This window comes from Nerophis lumbriciformis, linkage group LG01 (assembly GCF_033978685.3).
Source record: "Nerophis lumbriciformis linkage group LG01, RoL_Nlum_v2.1, whole genome shotgun sequence".
NCBI lineage: Eukaryota > Metazoa > Chordata > Actinopteri > Syngnathiformes > Syngnathidae > Nerophis > Nerophis lumbriciformis.
Genome location: NC_084548.2, coordinates 32,482,605 through 32,499,926, shown reverse-complemented (window position 1 = coordinate 32,499,926; position 17,322 = coordinate 32,482,605). Strand labels below are relative to the sequence as shown.

Sequence of the window (17,322 nt, the reverse complement as noted above, 5' to 3'; positions counted from 1 at the left end):
GGTACTCCGGCTTCCTCCCACCTCCAAAGACATGCACCTGGGGATAGGTTGATTGGCAACACTAAATTGGCCCTAGTGTCTGAATGTAAGTGTGAATGTTGTCTGTCTATCTGTGTTGGCCCTGCGATGAGATGGCGACTTGTCCAGGGTGTACCCCGCCTTCCGCCCATATGCAGCTTAGACCCCATAAAGGGACAAGCGGTAGAAAATGAATAGATGGATGGGTATTGTAGTACTGTTTTTGTATAGGATTTAATATGCATATTCTTTCTTATTGAGTGTCTTTTGTATGCATATATTGTTGAGATTGTATTTACCAAAAATGATTCCCCGGGCGCTGTTACAGCTGCTGCTCACTGCTCCCCTCACCTCCCAGGGGGTGATCACGCGTGATGGATCAAATGCAGAGAATAATTTCGCCACACCTCGTGAGTGTGTGACAATCATTGGAGCTTTAACTTAACTTTTTAACATGTTGTTATTGTCTTGTGTGATGGACCCCATGAAGATTAGTGGCTACTGTGTAGCATCTAATGGTAATCCATTTTAAACAAATAAACAGACTTGCTATAATTAACAAAACTACAGGCGAGGGGTCTAGTTTGGGATGAATCTGATATCAGATACACACAGGGACCAATATTGCCAATACCAATACTATTTACTTGAACATTTTAATGTTTTTGATTTGTCTTGAATTTGATAACCATGTTTATAATCAGAATAAAACAGGACAATGTAAAAAAAAAAAATCAAATAGCCTTATGTCAATTATTTCATGCAATTGTTCAAGCAAAATAAAGTCAACACTGTATTGCAAAAAGTACTATTAGATACAGTGGACCCCCAAACTCTTTCAAACAATATAAAAACATCAACACATTTGTGAAAATAAACACGAGAACTAAAAAAAAATATCGATACCGCCACGCTGGTATCAACTTAATCTTGATAGAACATGTGGTATCGATACTATATATATATATATTTACATCGATCCTCCCGCTCCTCGTATCAATGCATCCAAGTGAGGAAGTGGGTGGAGTTGTTCCCCAGCTCACCAAACTCCATCATGTCTCCTTATAAATCACCACGGAGCCGCCAGTCTTCTTTCATCCGGAAGACTGGCTGTCCTTCAACACCATGCCAGGCAAGCCCGCACCCAATAAGAAGTCCCCCGCCAAGATGGCAGCAGAAAAGGCAGCTGAGCCCGAGGCCGCTGCGGTGGAAGCTCCGTCCGCAGAAACACCTGCTGAGGCCACAATCGCTGCCGAGGGCGGAGCAGCACCGCCCGCCACCTCTGTTGAGGACAGCCCGGGAGGAAGTGCTCCAGGTAAAGTGTAATAATAGTCATTAAATAATAGGAATAAACATCGTTTTGACAACACTTGAATTGATTCTGGTAGGAATTTGTCAACCTATAGCTGCTAATAGTTAGCACGATGTTGCCCTTTTATACAGTGTAACTCCGACAATTGGCCTCTGTAACCGACAAGCATGAAAATAATTGAGTGATTATTGACTTCATAGCGAGTGTCAGGTTCAACTATTTCATCATTATTTCCCAATCTTCTCGAAGCGCATACATATTAAACTTTTTTTAATTTTTATTTTTTTGTCCTGTCTAGCTTTTTAGGCAAATCATATAGTTGATGTAGATGGCCATATCGGCTGTACACATTTATTTTACAGAAGAGAAGTGTAGGATATTTCTCTTGTTGCCTTATTTGTAGAGACGTCCGATAATATCGGCCGATAAATGCTTTAAAATGTAATATTGGAAAATATCGGTATCGGTTTTTTTTTTGTGGTTTTTTTATTAAATCAACATAAAAAACACAAGATACACTTACAATTAGTGCACCAGCCCAAAAAACCTCCCTCCCCAATTTACACTCATTCACACTCATTCACACAAAAGGGTTGTTTCTTTCTGTTAATAATATTCTGGTTCCTACATTATATATCAATACAGTCTGCAAGGGATACAGTCCATAAGCACACATGATTGTGCGTGCTGCTGGTCCACTAATAGTACTAACCTCTAGCAGTTAATTTTACTCATTTTCATTAATTACTAGTTTCTATGTACCGTATTTTTCGGAGTATAAGTCGCTCCGGAGTGTAAGTCGCACCGGCCGAAAATGCATAATAAAGAAGGAAAAATATATATATAAGTCGCATTTTTGGGGAATTTTTTTTTGATAAAACCCAACACCAAGAATAGACATTTGAAAGGTAATTTAAAATAAATAAAGAATAGTGAACAACAGGCTGAGTAAGTGTACGTTATATGACGCATAAATAACCAACTGAGAACGTGCCTGGTATGTTAACGTAATATATTATGGTAAGAGTCATTCAAATAACTATAATATATAAAATATGCTATACGTTTACCAAACAATCTGTCACTCCTAATCGCTAAATCCCATGAAATCCTATACGTCTAGTCTCTTACGTGAATGAGCTAAATAATATTATTTGATATTTTACGGTAATGTGTTAAAAATTTCACACATAAGTCGCTCCTGAGTATAAGTCGCACCCCCGGCCAAACTATGAAAAAAACTGCGACTTATAGTCCGAAAAATACGGTAACTGTTTTTATATTGTTTTACTTTCTTTTTTATTCAAGAAAATGTTTTTAATTTATTTATCCTATTTTATTTTATTAATGTTTTAAAAAAGGACTTTACCTTCACCATACCTGGTTGTCCAAATTAGGCATAATAATGTCTTAATTCCACGACTGTATATATCGGTATCGGTTGATATCGGTATCGGTTGATATGGGTATCGGTAATTAAAGAATTGGACAATATCGGAATATCGGATATCGGCAAAAAGCCATTATCGGACATCCCTACTTATTTGTGTTTGACTTTATTAAATGTATTTATATTATCATTTGGTGCAGCCGGGCCGGAGCAGGAGGGGATAGAAAGAGAAAAAAAGGAAGACAGAGGTGGAAATTGTGGGGACAAGAGGGGGATAAGACAGAGAGACAAAAACAACAGCAAACACAATAACAACAACAACAACAATAGAGCAACATCAGCAAATATGATATGTACAAATATGATGGTAAGTGATATCAAAGAAGCAGTTAGTGAAATAAATAATAATACAGAAATGGCAATGAGCATTATTACACTACAAATTAAACTTGGATATACTTTCGCATACATTTGCATTTGAAAATATGGGAAACTTCCTGGGAAAATAATGGATTTTCACAATACATTAGTAGCCCAATTTACACGTCTGTGACAAACCTCTTAATGTAAAACACTATCTCAAATAAACATTTAAATCAATTTGATTGCTAGCCCCCCACCAAAAAACAAACCAATACAATTTTAACATCTATCATGTGTTTTAAAAAGTATAATGAACTTTTGGATAATAAATACTGTACTGATACAATAATGTACCGTACTTCTAACAAGTGCAGAAGTTCTATGAAGTAATGTAGTAATAATATTGGAGAGCAGACTTCAAGAGCAGTGACGTGCGGTGAACTATACACCAGGTGAGGCATAGATACTTTTGGAGTTTTTTCTTCTTCTTTATTTTACTTAAATTCAAATGTGCAGCTCTAATCATTGTTGATTTAGGTTGCACTTTAGAGTAACAGGAAAAAGAAGGGAGTTATTCGCTTTCATAAAAACGTTATCATAATGATATTATGATGTGATAAATGGGTCCAAAAAGTATTTGATAAAGTTATTAAATACTTTTTGGTCCCATTTGCTTTTAACAAAATAAATCAAGTATTGTGAGTGTATCTTACCTTTCTTTATTTGTATCTGAAGCAGCAATAGCTATCCTCCATGAAAACCTACTTTGTATGATCACATTCATTTTGTCTTAAAGTCCAGTTTAGAAAAAGTTTAGAAAAGTTTTTAATCTTGGATACAGTATATAATCCTCCATATTGGCAGACACATTCATTTAATTCAATTTAATTCCAATCAATAAAACAATATTTTTGCATCTGACAAAAAACACCCACAAACGCTGGCTTACTCTAATAAAAAATGCCATGTTTGTTATAAATACAGTTTAAAAAAGAAAAAAAAAAAAGGCTGGCTTCCGCTGGAGAGACATGTGTCCGCACACAGCTGTGGAGGCACCACCTGTGTCTGCCTCACATCTTGTCTGCCTTATTTTGATCAGGAAACACGTAATTTCAGCGATTTTGACCATTAAAATTATGAAAATATACAGGAACCACACACAAATCACATAGAAAGCATAGACCAAAAGAGTAATATTAAAAATTATTTTATTTTTTTACTTCGTTTTTGAACATCTCATGGTTAAGCCTTTTACCTCCCTGGTGGCAAGGTGAGGCACTGCCTCAATTGCCTCCCCTGACAGCACATCAGTGTTCAAGAGGAGCATTTCGTTCCGACTGTTTCTCCGTCAAACACACCATCAGCAGCTTTTCCATATTTTCATGGATGAATATCCGCCTTTTAGATATTATTTTAACCTTCTTAGCTGGCATTATACTCATTCTGCTTCAGTATGGTGCATAGTGAAGACGAGGGATGTATACCCTGTACTCGGGCTGGGCGGTATACCGGTATTACAGTTATTACCAGTATATTCTGGAAAGAGATATATATTTCAGACAATATCGCCATACCAGTATCTTCTGATGTGCCTTTGTTACGGCCGCTCACAGCCGGTGAGGCGCGCCGCCGCTGGGAGACCCGGCACGCACCGTAGCTGAGGAAGGGTCGGCGCGCGTCCAGAGTCGCTACCGTGCAGTGCCGACACCGACCACCTGCCACATTCGCCTTCGCGTACAGCTGACGGTGTAATGATTCAACAGAACAGCTTTCCGACAAACTGTCCTTGCTAACTGCTAAAGCTAACAAATAAAGTACAGCTGAGCTGAAACCTTGCTGACGTCACACGTCGCTTGGCAACAGACACTGCCTTTTAAAGGCACACACACGCACATGCTGCTCTCATAAACTTCTCTCGACTGCATATGACATATTTTTAAAGTTTTTTTTTTTTTTTTTTTAAGTAACTCATTAATTACTTGTTCCTGTTTTAGTTTATTTATTTATTTTATTTTATCAGGGTTCGTACGCGTGCTTAAAAACCTTGAAAATGCTTGGATTTTTAATGTTGTGTTTTCAAGGTTTGAAAAGTGCTTGAATTTTGGGTGAAGTGCTTGTAAATGCTTGGAAATGTTCATCATATTTCTCAGCAGTCTGACTCAATAGGCAAAATATAAAATGGAAAAAAATAAAATAAGAGTTCTTTAAAAATGAAAGCTACACGCTTGATCTGTTGGCTTTGCATGAGCCCTTACATGCCAGAGACGTATATATTGCTCTGTGTCGCCCCCAAAAGGACAGTGCTACATTGGTCCATCATGCCGGGAGGTTGTCGTTTTAATGAACATCCATCCATCCATCCATTTTCTACAGCCTGTCCCTTTCGGAGTCGCAGGGGGTGCTGGAGTCTATCTCAGCTGCATTCGGGCATTGGATGGAAATTATTAGTCCGTTATTGGACTTGTTTGTACTGTGAAGGTAATGTAATGTATAATTTGTAACCTTTTTCACAACTTAGAGCTGAGTTAATATGAATTATTTTGTAGTTTTTACACAACATGGTTGTATGCATTTCTTGCTCTATTATTTTTGTTGTCTACTTAACTTGTCTGGCTACCTCAGTGAAAGCAAAAACTTTTGTCTTTTTGTTAATTTGTTATCATAGCCACAGTTATAAGGCTAGATATGCTTAATGAAAGGTGATTGAGGTGTTGTGAAACAAACACAATATTATCCTTATATTAATGTGGAACAGTTTTGTTAATAAATGAGGAAATTTACATTTTGAGGGTGCGTGTATTTATATCACGTTATGCAGTTTACAAGAACAAATACGGTGTGAATCAATCTGTGCTGTTCAATGTCATTGAGTGCTGTAAGTAAGAAAAAGAACAAGAAATTTGAAAAACAACACAAATGGAGACACGTTTGCAAACACCAATGACATTGAATAGTCTACAGAAACACTGCTTCATTTTCTATGCCCCATTCAGTTAATGATAACTGCTGGTTCAATGTTAGGCTTAGGTTTTAGCAGATTTTCCGTATTTTTCCTACATACAGCATTTGGTGACCTCAAACAACAAGGCTATGGATTGATTCAAACTAGTTTTCGTCTTTTAATGGTACTGGAGAAACTGGAAAATTGATCTTGAAAGTACTTAAAAAGTGCTCAAACTTGGCCATGGAAAAGGTGTACGAACCCTGTTTAATAAATATCATCTGCTTTGTATTCGCAGCACTGTCCTTTAAACTCACTTTCTTCCTGCTTGGAAACAAAGTTATGTCCACCTCGAGCTATAAGCTAATGCTAGCGAGTACGACCAGAGGTTTTGGGTGGATTTTACTGGGTTCACTGTGACATTTGCTATGCCAACTAATGACACATATTCTTGTAACTAAATGTTTGGTTGTAACTTAAAGCATAACAATTAGCCAAGCCAGTGACCACACTTGTATTGAAACACTCTTAAATTGAGGTACCACTGTATAGGGAAAAAAACAGAAATGGGAAGGCGCTGGCAAAAAAGGGTAAAATATGTCAGTTTCTATGAGAAAACTGGAGAGTTCACATGTATGCTTTGGAGTAGTCATTGCATAGCTTGTATTGCAAAATACAGAGGGTTTAAAAAACAATACGCTAAAATCATCACACATTTATTCAGTTCTCAAGCATTGTAATAGACTAAATCAATGGTCATTTGATACAGGAGTTATCCAAGTTTTATTGTGTTACAATTTCACCTTTGTGGTCATGTAATTATTTCGGCGGCGTTCAATTGTAGGAAGACCACGTGTTTATTTACCCTCAAAATAGTGACTCCTCAACAGAAGGCGTTTTGTGTGCTTAAGTTTGCGAAAACCAATGCCATTGTCACGGTGCAGTGTGCTTTTAGAACAGAATTTGGTAAATTTGGTAAAAACTTGTAAAGCATGAAATAAATACTCAAAGTTATGTACAACACATGTGTTCAGTTGTTTTTCATTTTTGAAATATCGGGTGATAATTTTGGCGTATAATTTTTTAATCTTGATTGAATATTTACAGTGCACTTGAAATGACACAAAGTCATTATTGTCTAAATTGCTGGCAACACAAGTTGAGAACCAAGATTTTTGTGTCTAGCCAGCAGTCTAAGTGCTGGTGGGACAAGGGAGCTGCAGTTTAATGAGGGGAAAAAACATTTACTGTGGAGCATGACCGCATATCAGTTGACAATAATTGCTGTACATTAAAAAGTTTCATTTCTAGTACTGTCCCTTGATAGAAACACAAAAATGCTTATGGTGCACTCACTTTTGTGAAAAAATGTTTATCGTAATAGATAATTTGACAGGATAAAGTGTTAGGTATATGGTTACAACAGTGAATTTTCTTCTCCATTGCAAAATGTCAGAATGTCTGTGTCCTAACCTGCTGCTCATTATCGTGCTTACCTGATGGATTTTGAATGCTAGCTGCTGAACCACCTGCTGAATGCGAGGCCGTGCCTGCCGCCACAGATGCTGCTGCTGCTGACGGTAAATGAAGGGCTGTATCTCTACACCAGGGGGGTATTACAGAAAGGAAGTTATGTGAAAGCTTTTAGTATGTCAACCCTTAAACAAGCTAAATTCAGGGTTTTCCATTTTAGAAAGAGAGGTAAGTCAAATTCAGACTCAGTTACCAAGGTCACCTACGCCATTAACCTTTTGAGTCCAAGGTCAGTTAGATATAGTATCATCAAAAAAGATAGCTAAGAAGTGTGTGTGTGTGTGTGTGTGTGTGTGTGTGTGTGTGTGTGTGTGTGTGTGTGTGTGTGTGTGTGTGTGTGTGTGTGTGTGTGTGTGTGTGTGTGTGTGTATATACATACATACATACATATATATATATATATATATATATATATATATATATATACATACATATACATATGTATTTATATATATATACATATAATGTGTGTGTGTATATATATATATATATATATATATACACATGTATATGTATATATATATATATATATATATATATATATATATATATGTATGTGTGGGGAAAAAAATCACAAGACTATTTCATCTCTACAGGCCTGTTTCATGAGGGGGGTACCCTCAATCGTCAGGAGATTTTTTTTTTCGGTATCGAGCACTATTTTTTGGATAACCTTATTAAGACATATATATATATATATATATATATATATATATATATATATATATATATATATATATAGCACCCCCGCGACCCCGAACGGGACAAGCGGTAGAAAATGGATGGATGGATATATATATATATATATATATATATATATATATATATATATATATATATATATATGTACATGTGTGTGTGTGTGTGTGTATGTATATGTTGAACCTCCTACTGCTGGAATAACCCCAGATCACAAAATTCATGACAGTTGCTTTATTGACAATGTGTCACAAGGTCCTCAGTGCTGCCACTTTTGTCTGTGGCAATGCTAACTATCTGATTTTTCCATCACCAGCTGCTCCAGCAGAAAGTGCTCCAGTTGAGGAGCCACCCAAAGTCCCAACACCTCCACCTCCTGCAGGTAACATGGCATGGATTTGTTGACTGCTTTGAGCTTTGTCCCGCTCTGAAAAATTGTCACCGGTTTTAAATGTCATACTATCCCACAGGATGATGAGCAAGTAACTGTAGTTTTTAATAAATGCATTGTATTTTATGATGCCAACAATATGTTTTGTTGGTCACAGATTGACTTGTAGAGGCAGAGGACATTAATTATGATATTAAAGAGGTTTGAGGCAAGGGAATTATATACTGTTATATACCGCTAAAATCTTTTTATTGCCCTTTCATGTAATCCCTCAAAGTTTTCTCCGGGAAAAAAATCTTCATGACTAAATGTAATGATAAGTGTGGATCATTAAGTCATTTAAATGCCTGCCTGTAGTTCCCACTAGTGCTCCACTGGAAGTGTCTGTAGAAGATGTTAACGACTCGAGCCTCACCATCAAGTGGAAGACGCCGGAGACCATTGGACACTCTGACCTGGATGGATACACCATTGAGTATTGCAAGGATGGAAGTAAGCCTTCCGACACACTCTGTGCTGCACCTGTCCTTTGGGTGTCATAAGGGCAGATGACTCATAGCCGCACAAGGGCTGTGTACAGCAGGCAGTCATTTGCGGGCTAGCGCCTGGCACCACTTTTAGAAGTGATCACTTGTCCAGATGACAGCATGCCTCCTGACATTTCATCAGGTCTGCTGTGATCATCTCTATGTTGTTTGTAAACTCTTGTCAACAGGCAATAAAACCAAAGCATACGCATGAGAGTAAGTGAATTGAAAATATGTTAATTAGTTGTTTAACACAACTCAACATTGCTGTCCCTGCAGCAACAGACTGGTTAGTGGCAAACGAGGAGTTGACCCCAACCAACCGCTACTGCATCAAAGACCTGACTGCAGGTGATATGCTACTGGTGCGTGTGGTGGCTGTAAACCCCAGCGGCCGCAGTGAACCTGGCGTGCTCACCCAGGCCGTACCAATCCGCGAAGTCGTCGGTAAGTAGCAGCCAAAAATGCAGAGTGGACTGCTGTTGAGCTACATATTTAGAAAGCAATGCATAGAAACAGTTGATATTATTAGAAACTCCCAATCGTGAATTTCCTTTTATGAAAATACTCACGTTGAATGTTGAGGTAGGGGGCTGTTGTGGCTTGAGTTGAACAGCACAGATAGAGTACATAGAGTGAATCTAAGATGGTGTTGACAGGACCTTTTAATTAGCCATGAATCTTGCTTTTCTTCCTCATGTGTCTTATATAACGACACACTCTCTTTCCTTGCATATTAGTGGTACCGGGGGTATTTACATTTTTAGCCATGGTTTCTAGGACGCATTTTTCTAAAGGAATTAGCTTGTCCTTGAAATCTGCTTTGCCCATCCAGGTGGTATTTAAGGTAAAAGAGAGGCAATGTAGTTTCTGTCATCAGTCTGATGGTTTAAATCCTCCTCATGTGCACCTGGTTGCTAAATTTATGATGCCATGTGTTCAGATCAGGATGCTTTGCACCTCAAAACATCAGTGTAAGGTTCCTCACACACTACCTTTTGCATAGCATGTATTACGTTTTGCATCCATTGACTACTAATACTAAGTGAACCTAGTTTTGGCACCATCTTGAACTTTTGGAGCTAGAAGTGACCACACTGGTATTGCATTTAGCTTTTCTTTGGATGATGCACACTTTGTAAATTAATTAGGTCCTATGCAAAAACTAATACTGTTCTTTCCATTGTTGAACCACATTAACATGCCAAACTATTGTTCCCGAATCTGGTTCATGAGGACCCAAACCGAGGAAAATACATCACGTCTCTTAATCTTTCACTGCCATTTCCTCCTGACTGAAGATACTGACATATTTGTTTTAATTATTTGTCTTTTTCATGTCTAGTTTCTGAATATTTAAAACCGATATCATTATGCCATGTCATCATTTTGCACATGTGAATTGTTTAGTTTTTGAATATTGCTTGTAGAATACTTGTCACACACTGTATACGGTTATAAATATTGCACACTAAACACAGCATTTGACAGTGACATTGCTTTTATTTCCTTATACCTTATCAACACTTAGTCCCAAAGCACTCAGATCAGTTTGACTGGTGCGTAAACGCGTCCCAGTTATCGACTCTGAAGGACAGCTTACTGTTGGAGCACATTTCCTGGTCGGGGTTCAAATATCTGCAAACAAACAGGAACATTTAGTTGAGCAATGCGGTCATGTCACTAGACCTGCCGCTCAACTGCAGCACTGTGAAACATGAGCCTAATTGATGGATTCTGGGTGGCTTGTGGGAGTTAAACTCAGCTATGTGTCAGTGCCGCTGTCCTCACCGCACACCCGTCTCCAAGCAAGTGCTTGTTAAAAAAATGTTTTATATGTACCTACACTGAAAGCTCCTGACTGAGACACTTTTATCCAGAGACAAGTGCAGACGATAGATGATTTGTGGAGCTATTAAGTAGCTGCTGGATGCTACGGCACATTAATATTAGGAAGTGAGTTGATTTGCAGGGATTAGTATTAGAGCCAAAAGTGGGGGTGGGCCTCATGGTTGTGGTTCCCGGAGCTGAATTCAAACCAGGAGGGGCATTACTCCAACACCCTGCCAAATTGGTTCAGGAATTGTGTGAGATGCAATTGAGACACGAGAAGGAAACGGATGAACAGGATGTTGCTAGGTTATGAGGATAAGAGGACGTTAGGAGTGTATGACCCCTCAATGGTGATGGTGGGGTGGGGGATACCAGTGGTTTTATATATCTTGTGAGCTTAGAGAGCTTTTCAAGATATGTGCTGCTTCTGCAAAAACATGCAGGGGATGCTCTCCGCCTAAACCAAATTATTCAGCAATGCACAACCAAACCACAATCAGATCAATGTCACCCATCTCATTTTAACCATATCAGAGATTCCGTATTTAATTTAATTTGCATTGCAGCCGTTTGCCCAAGTGTCAACTTCCAACGGCACCCCTTGAATAAGTTGAAAGTGATGACAACTTCCTCTCGGTGCATTTAGAATGACAGCAGGGATCAAATGCCAGCCTCATTGACTCTCATTTCCAAAACTATTTTGAGAGCTGTCGCACATGGGGTCGTCTTCTTCTCAGCCTAGGTATTTTACTTTGCCTTTACAATTTCATAATCATCACCAATGAAGTTGTTAGTGGTAATGGTGTTTAAAGTAACGAAACAACTAACCTAAATGCTAAATACATTAGTGACAAGGTATAATGTACAGTAGTTTTGTACCAGAACAGCATTTGGCTACATTTCCTTAATCAACGAGGGCAAATAAGTGCAAGAAATTGTTAAATTTTATTTTTTACTAATACATAAATTAAAACAAAATCTGCTGGTTACAACCAAGTAGTGCACCTCATGTATCTTCCCTTGCTTTAAGACATGATTAATCAACAATGAATCAGACATACTGTACATCACCAACTTTTTGATCTCAGTTACTTCAATTAGTATGACCATCTCTATAGTATGTTTATTGTTGTGGTTGTAAGAGAAGTGGTCTGCATCATGTTGAGGGATGTCTAATGTTTTGTTCTCCTTATGTTGCTACATGAGTGAAAACATTTTAACATCTCTCAATATGGTAAAGTACAGTTTTACATCTCTGAAAACTGCAATTACCATATTTAGTCATTTGTTTAGTTACACCACTGTCAGTTTTAATCAAAACTGACAGTCAAATATTTAGTTTCTTCTTGTATCTAATTTTGTTTTGATAGTCTGTACTGAGATTATACAGAGATACCAAAAGATGCAGTTATTGACAAAGTTTCACATCTCCTCTAAAATCTCAAGTGCCATAAATGATGTAATACTTGAACCGTAAATCATTACCTACTGTATAATTAAGTCATCACTTTTAAACAACTATAACTAACTTGGCAGGTTAATATTAGCATCTTCAGTCTTGAAGCCTTCTCCAGCAATGTAAATAGAACGTGTTAAACACCCCCCCACCCCAAAAAAAACACACCCCGCAAATGTAGTGCCCACTGTCACTCATGTGACAAGCAAAGGGTGTTAGATCAGATGGTAGCTGAACATTAAGCCAGATGATTGATGAGGAGAAGATAAACTTGCTTGATTTTATCTTGCAGCCCGCCCAAAGATCAAAATCCCTCGCAATCTCCGCACCTGTTTTGTGAAACAAGTTGGAGAACAAATAAATCTGGTCATCCCATTCCTCGTAAGTCCAGATGTTATACTGCAAATAATTAACTAAGTTGACCTGACAAGTTTTCATTTATTTTTATCTGTACATGTAATGCTCCAGGGAAAGCCCAAACCTGTTGTGTCCTGGCTGAAGGACGGTCAGCCTTTGGATCCAAAGAGGGTAAACTTCAGGAATAGTGACAAGGACAGCATCCTATTTATCCGTGGTGCTCAGAGGGAGGACTCAGGCGTTTATGAGATGACTGTTAAGGTAGACAGCTTTGAAGACACCGCCACCATCACCCTTCAGATTGTTGGTGAGGCCCACGTTGTATAACACAAAAACACAAATCTCACTGTGCTTGACTTGTTCCAAAAGTAACCAAAGCACTCGCTAACATACATTGCAATGTTGACAACAATGACCTTTGACCTAAACTTTATAATTTGCTTGTATTTAATATGTGAACATACTTTACAGGTGTGTGGTGTTGCTTTAAAAATACTACGTTGTTGACATTGTTTTGAGACAAGCAATACAGTGCCTATCCAATGCCAATCATGTCTTCGCAGAGTTGCCTTGTCCCCCCGCTGGTGTCAAGCTGGTGGACTGCTGGGGTTTCAACGCTGCACTGGAATGGACCGCTCCGAAGGACAATGGCAACACAGAGATCACTGGGTACATTGTCCAGAAGGCTGACATGAAAACTGGGGTATGAACTCATACGTGTTAGTTCTCCGAGCTAAACAGGTGCAGATGGTGTCATTGTAACAACTTCCTATTGTTACTTACTGTTGGACACATTATATAATGTCTGGAAACACTAAACTGTTTGAAGTTGCACCTAATCTTACTAACTAACACATTAATTGACTAACAAGAATGAAAACAATATACGGTAGTACATCTCACATTTGTGCTACTGTGAGATAATTGTTAAAGAAGCGTTATGGAGTAACTTCCTGTTGTGCCCCCTTGTATGTGAAAAGTATACTTTACTTTTTCGCCAGATGGGTAAATGTATTAATACTTAGCATCTGCACTTTACTGGCTGTTTAATTTATTTTGGAACAATTGGTTTCTATCAAAACATGAACCCTACTGACTTTGAAGGCTGTCGCCGGGTTAAGCTGATGTCAAAAGTCACACACTTGTTACAAGTTCCCTGTCAAGCTTTACAATTTATAGGGATATGTACACTACGTCAAAATACAAATTTTGAGTGACATTCAATCAAGCTGCGGAGAATACTTTGAATATCTATTGTGGGCAAGGCTTTTTTAAATTAGGGAGGAAATATAGCACTGGAGGTAGTTGGGGTCAAATGTCTGACGCAACACAGCTGGCCTTTTATTGGTTTCAATCATTTGATAGCTCATTGTCAGTGGCTCAAAAGTGATCTAATGAATAATGTACTCTGTCTACTCTTCCAGGACTGGTTTACCGTGCTGGAACACTACCACAGGCTAACAGCAACCATCTCTGACCTCATCATGGGCAACTCGTATTCCTTCAGAGTGTTTTCTGTCAACAAAGTGGGTGTCAGTGAAAAGAGCGCTATAACCAAGGACGTGGCTACGATCCAGAAGACAGGTACCCAGCCCCTTTTGATTCCAGGAGGCACTATATATTAAATGTCCATGTAGTGAAGGGTTTCAATGAGGAGTTACTGCAGTGATCAGAATTAGAAATACTTATTAATCCCTGGGGTAAAAAAAAACAACTTCCATCTACTTCCGCTTATCCGAGGTCGGGTCACGGGGGCAGCAGCCTAAGCAGGGAAGCCCAGACTTTCCTTTCCCCAGCCACTTCGTCCAGCTCTTCCCGGGGGATCCCGAGGCGTTCCCAGGCCAGCCGGGGGACATAGTCTTCCCAACGTGTCCTGGGTCTTCCCCGTGGCCTCCTACCGGTTGGACGTGCCCTAAACACCTCCCTAGGGAGGCGTTCGGGTGGGATCCTGACCAGATGCTCGAACCATCTCATCTGGCTTCTCTCGATGTGGAGGAGAAGCAGCTTTACTTTGAGCTCCCCCCGGATGGCAGAGCTTCTCACCCTATCTCTAAGGGAGAGCCCCGCCACCCGGCAGAGGAAACTCATTTCGGCCGCTTGTACCCGTGATCTTGTCCTTTCGGTCATAACCCAAAGCTCATGACCATAGGTGAGGATGGGAACGTAGATCGACCGGTAAATTGAGAGCTTTGCCTTCCGGCTCAGCTCCTTCTTCACCACAACGGATCGATACAGCGTCCGCATTACTGAAGACGCCCGCACCGATCCGCCTGTCGATCTCACGATCCATTCTTCCCTCTCTCGTGAACAAGACTACTGGGTACTTGAACTCCTCCACTTGGGGCAGGGTCTCCTCCCCAACCCGGAGATGGCATTCCACCCTTTTCCGGGCGAGAACCATGGACTCGGACTTGGAGGTGCTGATTCTCATCCCAGTCACTTCACACTCGGTTGCGAACCGATCCAGTGAGAGCTGAAGATCCTGGCCAGATGAAGCCATCAGGACCACATCATCTGCAAAAAGCAGAGACCTAATCCTGCAGCCACCAAACCGGATCCCCTCAACGCCTTGACTGTGCCTAGAAATTCTGTCCATAAAAGTTATGAACAGAATCGGTGACAAAGGGCAGCCTTGGCGGAGTCCAACCCTCACTGGAAACGTGTCCGACTTACTGCCGGCAATGCTGACCAAGCTCTGACACTGATAGTATAGGGAGCGGACCGCTACAATCAGACAGTCCGATACCCCATACTCTCTGAGCACTCTCCACAGGACTTCCCGAGGGACACTGTCGAATGCCTTCTCCAAGTCCACAAAGCACATGTAGACTGGTTGGGCAAACTCCCATGCACCCTCAAGGACCCTGCCGAGAGTATAGAGCTGGTCCACAGTTCTAAGACCAGGACGAAAACCACACTGTTCCTCCTGAATCCGAGGTTCGACTATCCAGCATAGCCTCCTCTCCAGTACACCTGAATATACCTTATCGGGAAGGCTGAGGAGTGTGATCCCACGATTGTTGGAACACACCCTCCGGTTCCCCTTCTTAAAGAGAGGAACCACCACCCCGGTCTGCCAATCCAGAGGTACCGCCCCCGATGTCCACACGATGCTGCAGAGTCTTGTCAACCAAGACAGCCCCATAGCATCCAGAGCCTTAAGGAACTCCGGGTGGATCTCATCCACCCCCAGGGCCTTGCCACCGAGGAGCTTTTTAACTACCTCAGCAACCTCAGCCCCAGAAATGGGAGAGCCCACCACAGATTCCCCAGGCACTGCTTCCTCATAGGAAGACGTGTTGGTGGGATTGAGGAGGTCTTCGAAGTATTTCCTCCACCGATCCACAACATCCGCAGTCGAGGTCAGCAGAACACCATCCGCACCATACACGGTGTTGACAGTGCACTGCTTCACCTTCCTGAGGCGGCGGATGGTGGTCCAGAATTGCTTCGAAGCCGTCCGGAAGTTTTTTTCCATGGCCTCCCCGAACTCCTCCCATGTCCGAGTTTTTGCCTCTGCGACCGCTGAAGCCGCACACCGCTTGGCCTGTCTCCGGAGTCCTATGAGCCAAAAGAACCCGATAGGACTCCTTCTTCAGCTTGACGGCCTCCCTCACCGCCGGTGTCCACCAACGGGTTCTGGGATTACCGCCACGACAGGCACCAACTACCTTGCGGCCACAGCTCCAATCAGCCGCCTCGACAATAGAGGTGCGGAACATGGTCCACTCGGACTCAATGTCCAGCACCTCCCTTGTGACATGTTCAAAATTCTTCCGGAGGTAAGAATTGAAACTCTCTCTGACAGGAGACTCTGCCAGACGTTACCAGCAGACCCTCACAATGCGTTTGGGCCTGCCAGGTCTGTCTGGCATTCTCCCCCACCATCGCAGCCAACTCACCACCAGGTGGTGATCGTTAGAAAGTTCCGCCCCTCTCTTCACCCGAGTGTCCAAAACATGAGGCCGCAAATCCGATGACACAACTACAAAGTCAATCATGGAACTGCGGCCTAGGGTGTCCTGGTGCCAAGTGCACATATGGACACCCTTATGTTTGAACATGGTGTTTGTTATGGACAATCTGTGACGAGCACAAAGGTCCAATAACAAAACACCACTCGTGTTCAGATCCGGGCGGCCATTCTTCCCAATCACGCCTTTCCAGGTTTCACTGTCGTTGCAAACATGAGCGTTGAAGTCCCCCAGTAGGACAAGGGAATCACCCGGGGGAGCACTTTCCAGTACTCCCTCGAGTGTATCCAAAAAGGGTGGGTACTCTGAACTGCTGTTTGGTGCGTAAGCACAGACATCAGTCAGGACCCGTCCCCCCCACCCGAAGGCGGAGGGAGGCTACCCTCTCGTCCACTGGGTTGAACTCCAACGTGCAGGCTTTGAGCCGGGGGGCAACAAGAATTGCTACCCCAGCTCGTCGCCTCTCACTGCGTGCAACGCCAGTGTGGAAGAGAGTCCAGCCCCTCTCGAGAGAACTGGTTCCAGAGC

At 41.1% G+C, this 17,322-nt stretch overlaps 1 protein-coding gene across 6 annotated transcripts in view; it reads left to right on the top strand.

The window, feature by feature from the left end:
• The first annotated feature begins 1,035 nt into the window (after nucleotides 1-1,035).
• Nucleotides 1,036-17,322, top strand: part of mybpha (myosin binding protein Ha) — a 47,692-nt gene continuing 31,405 nt past the window's right edge. For all 6 annotated transcript variants that reach the window (XR_009817363.2, XM_061979665.2, XM_061979670.2 and 3 more), the window contains exons 1-9: nucleotides 1,036-1,333; nucleotides 7,542-7,604; nucleotides 8,573-8,638; nucleotides 9,005-9,139; nucleotides 9,454-9,621; nucleotides 12,756-12,844; nucleotides 12,932-13,127; nucleotides 13,384-13,523; nucleotides 14,245-14,404. Coding sequence is in view for 5 of the 6 variants with exons in the window: in XM_061979665.2 (XP_061835649.1) it covers nucleotides 1,144-1,333; nucleotides 7,542-7,604; nucleotides 8,573-8,638; nucleotides 9,005-9,139; nucleotides 9,454-9,621; nucleotides 12,756-12,844; nucleotides 12,932-13,127; nucleotides 13,384-13,523; nucleotides 14,245-14,404 (1,207 nt within the window). In the remaining variant the exon portion in view is untranslated. The remainder of the gene's footprint in view (nucleotides 1,334-7,541; nucleotides 7,605-8,572; nucleotides 8,639-9,004; nucleotides 9,140-9,453; nucleotides 9,622-12,755; nucleotides 12,845-12,931; nucleotides 13,128-13,383; nucleotides 13,524-14,244; nucleotides 14,405-17,322) is intronic.